This window comes from Siphateles boraxobius, unplaced genomic scaffold (genome assembly GCF_051911475.1).
Source record: "Siphateles boraxobius isolate OS27281-9 unplaced genomic scaffold, OSU_SipBor_1 9, whole genome shotgun sequence".
Lineage (NCBI taxonomy): Eukaryota > Metazoa > Chordata > Actinopteri > Cypriniformes > Leuciscidae > Siphateles > Siphateles boraxobius.
In genome coordinates, this window is record NW_027509219.1 from 15,212,381 (window position 1) to 15,219,995 (window position 7,615).

Genomic DNA, 7,615 nt, shown 5'->3' on the forward strand with positions numbered 1-7,615 from the left:
CCAAATTCTACTTTGCTTAAAAAATCCAAAGATTAGTATTTGAATTGACATTGTTTCTGACAATTAAGAACATTTCAACTCCATTTCTCATTACCTTAATGTTAGATTTTATTTAAATTGTATTGTATTTATGTGGCATTTAATCAAAATGTATATAATGACTATGTACCATTTTAAAATCTTTACACATTTTTTTGTTGATGTAAAAAATGTTAAACAGCCTGTAAAAATAAATAAATAAATATTTTATTTTGCTTGATTTTTGTTTGTTTATTTAATTACATAATTATTACAGACATTTAAATAAAGCACCATACAGTACATTAAGATATCTAATCGTCATGAAAATAATGGCACAATACTTAAAAGCTTTATGGTACTAAAAATCAATTTTGATCGTGGAGTGCAATAGAACTCAGACATTTTACCCGTTTATGTTTCAACCAAACTTTTGATTTTATGGGTATGATGTTATGAGTAACCAGCAATGTGTTACACAATGCTGAAAAAAGGGATCATTAATGAAAAATACAGATCATGTCACAATGACTAAATAACAAAACTCAAGGTAGATTTACATGTTCTAATAATGGAAAATTAGAACTCGTAAATTGAAAATTAAAATAATTTCATTAAATGCTTAAGAATACTACTATGAAGAACAAAACTAATCATGCATTACCACTGATCTATCCATAAGTGGAAAAGTCTAGATATTAAAAGAAACAAAAATCAAGAAAAAAAACAAACAAAAATAAAAACAGGACAAGAACTCAAAAGAAGGAAAGGAAATGGACACGACTGAAGCACATTTCATGAACATGCATGAAGCAGGTAATGTCTGAAACATCTGCGTTAATACACGTGCTAAAAAACAGCAAAGCAGAGGGTATAGCAGAGGAATGACAAGGGAAGTTTAGCACACAAGAAGGTAAAGCCCAGCTGTAAACACAAAGTATCTCCCTCTTTTAGCATTTCATCACGAGCAAAATTACCAACTACAGCATTTTTTTCAACTCCGGAGCTTTCTGAGGTTAATTTGCTTGTTTATAAGAGCTTTCCTGAGCGCCATTATTGGCTCCTCACCATCAGGGAATTTGATGGAAACCGAAGATGAGGGTGGGAACTGAAAATATGATGACGATAAAACAAGGAGAAATTAAAATAACTTGCTAGATGAAGGAACCAAGATTGAAAATGCACTGAGATTCCAATTTGAGAATGCAGTGAGTTTAGGGAAGTGAAGGAGGATCTTTGTAGGATCAGGAGAGGAGATGTCAACTATAAAACCGCAGAACTAAACGGAAAACAAACACGGTGTGAAAGAGGACATCCCAGTAGAGAGGACAGTTTGGGGCTCATCATCTGATGAACCACGGATGGAATCAGAGATGCCATTATGGCGAAGAAGAACGTACACAAATGAGGTGAATGGCTCAAGGAACTAATGAGCAAATCATAAATGAATAAAAGTGATGTCTTCCAAATTGATCTTCAGCTGTATCTTCTGCTCAGCTGTCCCTTTGATGGTTAGCAAAAGATTTTGAGATGAGAACTGAGACTGAACTGAGTCCCAACAAGTGGATCACAACTGGTAGATGATGCTTGGAAAAAAGGTGGGATCAACTTTGGGAACTCTGGAATGAACCCTGACCTCCAGCAGCATTGAATAACGGACACAAGAGCGGACCTGGCCAGAGACGCAGCGGCGCTCCTACCTTGCGCTGTCGGCATGAGCTGCTGGAGGGGAACGCCAGGAGATCCTAAAGCAGTTACAGCGGGGTGTTGGAATATCATCCCATGCCGACCCACTTCCATCCGGGACCTCTTAGCCTGATCTGGGATGCAAAACACACAATACCCTCAAAACGCAAAAGACCTCCCTACCAAAAAAATGAGATATAGAACAAGAAAACAAAAAGGAGGAGAACAAAAAAAAACACTTGGCACATGGCAATGATGTTTGCACACCAGCAGGTAACTGTTGGGAAGCTCAGTTCCCTGTTTTCTGGATTACAGGCTTCAAACACAGAGCTGGGAAAAGATGCTGGAATACTGAGTAAGCAGAAGCAAATTGGAAGGGGAGAAAAGGAAACTAACAACAGCAAACAGAAAGGCAGAAAACAAAAAGGGGGATAAAGAACAAAGAAAACGAAAGAAAACTGGCCTCCACCTTTGCCCTGGGTCAACGTCGCCATACCTGCTTGTGCCATGGCCTGCTGCCGTTTGAAAGCCTCCATGTCCACAGGGTTAGAGATGCTGCCACCTGCCACCCCAACATGAGTCTGTGAGATGGAAAACAAACCAAAGTGAGTCTCATTCACACGGAGCAAACAGTTGTGTTAACCTTAACTAAAATTCTCTCAAACCACATAATAAAAGCCCTGTCATACTAAGTGTTAAAAATATTTGAAATGTTCTGAATGAATCCTCCTTCACATTTCCAGTAAGGAAGCCTCCATCACCATGAACTGCTGCTGAACGGAGAACGCTGCAGACACGTTGGGTGGGAGTTGTGTAGCTATAGCAACAGGAGTCACCGTCTGTCCATCCTTTCCAGTCACTACTTTCACCTGAGAGGTTGTCATAGAAACAGATGAAAGATACAAAGCCACAGAAAATACATCTTGATGTCTGCAAAAGAAAGAGACCAGTTCTCTACAAAGAAAAGTTGATTCATGGGTCAGAGACATGATGATCTTTTTTATTATCTGGATCTATTAATTATTATTAATTAATAATTATTCAAAAATACATACATTTCTAAATTAACATTTATTTTGATATTATTGGGGGAGATAAAGTAAAAATGTCAGAGTGATACAGCTGTCTTGATATCATAAAGAAGAGAGAAACCATCCTTTAAGGAAAACGATTCTTTAAAATGATTTTTTTTAGTAGTTTGATATAAAAATTCTCTTAGGAAAAAAAGAGAATATTTTACTCACTGGATCACCCGCATCACTGGATATTAATATTTGGGAGAAAAAAACAAGTCTACCAAATCAAGACAAATGGTTTGACCAAAAGCATGTGGTGTAAACACCAAAAAACAGGAAATGATATCATAGAGAGGACACTTGAAGAGCTCTGTGACTGTCTCTTAGGTCAATAATCCTCTTAAAATATCAGAAATTTGACCTTATGACTGTGAAAAGGCTGTAAAATGTAATGTGTTGCAAATCCCACAAATATCACAATATTACTGTATTTTTGATTTTAAAAAAAAATACAGCATGGGTGAGCATAACAGACTTCTTTCAAAACATTTTTCCTGACCCCAAACGTTTGAAATGTAGTGTATGTTTTCTTACTTAAAAATATACATTTTAAAACCGTTTTTAAAATAAAGAGTATGATGTATTCAAGGTTTAAGGTAAAATGTTATTTGTTTTTTACTTGATGGCTACACCACATGATGCCTTTTAAACCCCATTACATTTAAACGTTTCTTACAAGCAGTATAAATATAAATTTCAAAATGTTTTATAAAATATTTTTTGGACACAATAAAAGGTGCATTTTTACACAAAGAAAAGTGCATTTGAAAACAGAATGTAGAGCCCAATGCATTATTTTACCTCATCATTGATGACCTCGGACTGCTCTTCCTCCTCCTCTTCATCTTCAAGGTCAAGATCGTTTTGCCTCAGGTAGGTGAAGAGAGGCACACAAGGCTTTTTCTTGAAGGCAATGTAGTCCATCATGTTCCCTTGCAGATGCTGCAGGAAAAAGAGCTCAATCAGGTACTCCTTAAACACCTCCTTCAGACTCTCCATTTTCTTCCCATGATGCTCCAGACACTGCTTCCTCAACTGTGCCACCTCTGGGTTTGAGGGCGCAATCTCTTCCAGCTTCTTCGGCTGCATCTTCTTCATGCTGGTGGGGGTCATGGACTGGCTGGCAAGGCCCTGGGGAGGGTTGCTCCTGGATGGGCTAGAGGGAGGGATGGCGGATGGGACCCCGAAAGAAGGCGCCGCAGATGCTCCCACAATGCCTTGCGCAGTCTTCTCAAAAATCATGGGTCGTGCTAACTGGCCTTGGATGATGCTACTGATCTGAGGAGGCAGATTGGAGGTGGTGATATGCCCAGGGCTGCCTAACGTCGGGAGAGCAGCCCCTGCCGCAACCGGGCTCTGCGGGCCCAAATGGTGTATGGTGCCCCCGGTTTGAGAGTGTGGCTGGGACAGGCGTCTTTCTCTGATGGCCCCCGGAGTCCCAGGTGAGGACAGCTGAACGGCGCCTGCTGTGGTCGGAGTCAGCTGAGCCAATCCTGCTCCATCCTGGTACACAAAATGGGCTGGTGGGCTGCCCAAGTTGAGCTGCCTAACCATTATACCTGCCTCCATAAACCGCGTCGGGCTTTGACCGCACACTCCCAGAGCCGACCCAGGAGCATTCGGCCTGGGCACAGCCTGTATGGGGACCGGACTGTGCTGGGTGGGACTTTGAGGCTGTAGGGTTTGGGACAAGGGTGACGTAACCTGGATGTAAGACGAAGACCCAGGCTCGAACCTCCACTGCTGGGGCTGATGCTGAAAGCCAGGGGACGCCGGGCTTTGGAGAGGCAGGGAGGCGAGGGTGATCTGCTGGTTCCCAGGAACCATTGGTCCCACGTTCTGTAAAGTGATGTTCACGTTCTGGCCTGTGACCGGACTCCGACTCATGATGATTTGATAATTGGGAGACTGTGGCGCAGAGGGACTTGCAGATGGAGCAAAAGATGTCACCGGTGACTGGGGGAGATTGGCATTTGCTGGCTGTTGCTGGGTAACCGGCATGGGCTGCTGCTGCTGCTGTTGGGACTGCTGTGGTTGCTGCTGTTCTTCTGCCTCAGATCCAGTGAAGGACTTTGTTCTCTGAAGGTTCCTCTGCACATTTGGTGGGCCTCCTCCATGGTGCATTTCGTGCCACTTTTATTGTATTAAAAGAAACTCTGCGGGGAGACAACACTGCAAAGTTTCTATCATGCATATATTTGGGAAAAGACAGAAACTAATTAATACTGAACCTCAAGGGAAACAGTCATTAATAATTTGTAGTTCAAACAGACCCAGGCCAATTAAAGGGACAGTTAATTAAAATATATATATATTCTGTCAACAACATTTACTCACCTTTATGTCGTTTCAAACCCTTATTTTACACAAATAACAGTATGAATATTTTTTGACTGAAATCAAAACTTTGTTACTCCAAAAGTGAATAAACATATGCTTCGACATGCTTACTTGACACACGAGAACCAATGTGAATGTATGTGCAACAAACAATGGCATTTATGAAAAAAAGGGATCGTGTCTTATCAGTAGCCTTGGATTCAACCACTTGAATTATATTGAATTATATACTTTTACGATGTCTTAATTTGATGCATGAACCTTTAGTGAAATGGACTTTCAATGGAAGGACAGAAATATCTCAGATTTCATTAAAAATATCTTAATTTGTGTTTCTAAAATGAACAAAAGTCATACAGGTTTGGAACGACATGAGGGTGATTAATGACAATTTTTTTTAGTAGGATACATAATGCATCCAATTTTATTCATGCATACAGTATACTCCTGTAAAATAATATAAAATGCAAATTATTACCCAGCTCAAATCTGCTAAATGTGACTATAAGACATGAGGATATTATTTTTTTTTCTCAATAGCTAAAACACTAAACCTCATTCTCTGAACCAAATGCTCAGTGGCCTAAACATATTTTGTCAAATATATCACTCTTTTGGCAAAAAAAGTTCTGGTAGTAGTTAGACAGTAGACTCCATTCAAATTTAATCATTTGCAAAACTCTAAATACATTCTCACTTACTAAAACACATTTCGCACTGTGATGCATTGCATTTGTGTAGGAAAATGGTAAACAAGCTGGAAAAGTTGCTGGAAAAGAAACACATTCGTCATTGTTTACACACAACGATTCAAAATTGTTCACTCTCGTTTCTAATGATGTGTTAAAACCAACTGTACAACATACAGGCCAGGTCAGACTGCACAGGTGACACAGGTGCACTGAATGTTGACACGAACAATGGATGGAAACAATCTGAGAAGGAGAGGAGGAAGAGCACATAAGAGGTGGTGGATGAAGAGGAAGAGGAAAAGGACAAGAAAGAGTAAGGTTTGGACAGTGTTGTCAAGGCTGGATCCGGCCTGGCAAGGGACATCAATGTTAGGGTTAGGGCATCAATGCTGCCTTTGTCCTGAGGCCGGATCCAACACGAAGACGTGATGCTGAGGCAGAAGGAAACTCTCACTGACCTTGTATTTGCAAATTTGTTTTAGTGTACTGTAAAATGCTTTTGATTTAGAATACTCTTTGACCTTTTGCAGTTTTGCATTTTTATTACCGTATGCAAGTGCTGAATATACAGAAATTCAATTCAATACTATACTTGCAGTACATACAGTATACAGTATTTACACCTTACTAAATTGTGATCACTATACTTTTAAGTAATTGTACAATTTGTAACTACATGATCTGGATACTGTGTTCTCCACTTTTATTTTTAGTGTCTAATGAATGACATGTAGTGTTTATATATAGACTGACCTGTGTATGATCTGAAAGATTGTTTGATTTTGCCAGTTGTGAGAAAATGGATGAAGCTTTCAAGAAATGTGTATCAGCGATTGAAAGATTCTATAGATATTATAAACATTAACATCACAATTTTAAAACAATGTGTTTTGTGAATATCTTTATACAAATAAAATTGACTTGATTGGACAATTCAATATTGTATCGATCAGTCACTACATCCTTAACGTTACCTCCTCTAACAGACATTCACCATGGTAACCACAGCTTAGGATAAAAAGATCAAATTGTTGTTTTTACAGTCATTTTACAGTATTTACACTAGCCACAAGCCATTGTATAAAAAAAGAGAAATTAAACTAAATGTGAAATAACTGACACGATTCTTAATGTTTGAATCAGAACCTGTATTAACTTATACTTTTTCATTAGTGACTGTGGTATTTGGTGGGTAAACATAATTCCCACGGTATATTATGGGGTTGACAACACTGTGTTTACTAGTAAAACACTCTCTGCTCTCAGGATGAGATAACACAGCATAACACAGCTAACAAACCCACCCACTCTTCTCGTTTCAACAAATAGCTATTCTGATCCAGTAAGAGCATGTGCAACATACCCGTGTGCATTCTTTTAGTATGTGTAGTGGTGTTGTTTATGTGAGCATTCAAAGCAGAGTATGTTTGAGTTTCCGCTCGCGGAGCATTAGCTCGCCTGCTAAACACAAACATCAACACGCGCCACTTACTGTAAAATCGCCGTCCCGCGCTCCAACCATCCACAGCAAACTCTACCCTCAGAGTCTAATTGACAAAACACCTGTGGGTATCCACTCTCACGAATACAAAGCTTAATAAAACTGTTATTAGCGTATGACAGATGTTTCTGTGTGAATCATGGCGATAGACTGATTATTTTTTTCTTTCTTCTCTGAATACCCGGAAACACTCGACTGAGAGCGTGACGTTTACTTGACTGACGGGCTATTGTCCAATCACGTCACAGAAAGAAAGAGCAGCGTATGCGCAAGGGCGGGACTACCGTAGGTTTTGCTTCCCG

General features: G+C 39.5%; 1 protein-coding gene across 43 annotated transcripts in view; it reads right to left on the reverse strand.

Moving 5' to 3' along the window:
• ep400 (E1A binding protein p400) overlaps positions 1-7,495 on the reverse strand; it is a 37,609-nt gene extending 30,114 nt beyond the window's left edge. For 35 of the 43 annotated variants that reach the window (XM_077223198.1, XM_077223182.1, XM_077223197.1 and 32 more), the window contains exons 1-4: positions 7,305-7,435; positions 3,582-4,936; positions 2,466-2,573; positions 2,201-2,285 (exon numbers count right to left, since the gene is read on the reverse strand). In XM_077223198.1, coding sequence (XP_077079313.1) covers positions 2,201-2,285; positions 2,466-2,573; positions 3,582-4,904 — 1,516 coding nt within the window. In that variant the 5' untranslated portion in view covers positions 4,905-4,936; positions 7,305-7,435. Of the gene's footprint in view, positions 1-2,200; positions 2,286-2,465; positions 2,574-3,581; positions 4,937-7,304 lie in introns of all 43 variants that reach the window. The other 8 variants (XM_077223189.1, XM_077223193.1, XM_077223186.1 and 5 more) reach the window with 2 other exon arrangements.
• Between the last annotated feature and the right edge of the window lie 120 nt (positions 7,496-7,615).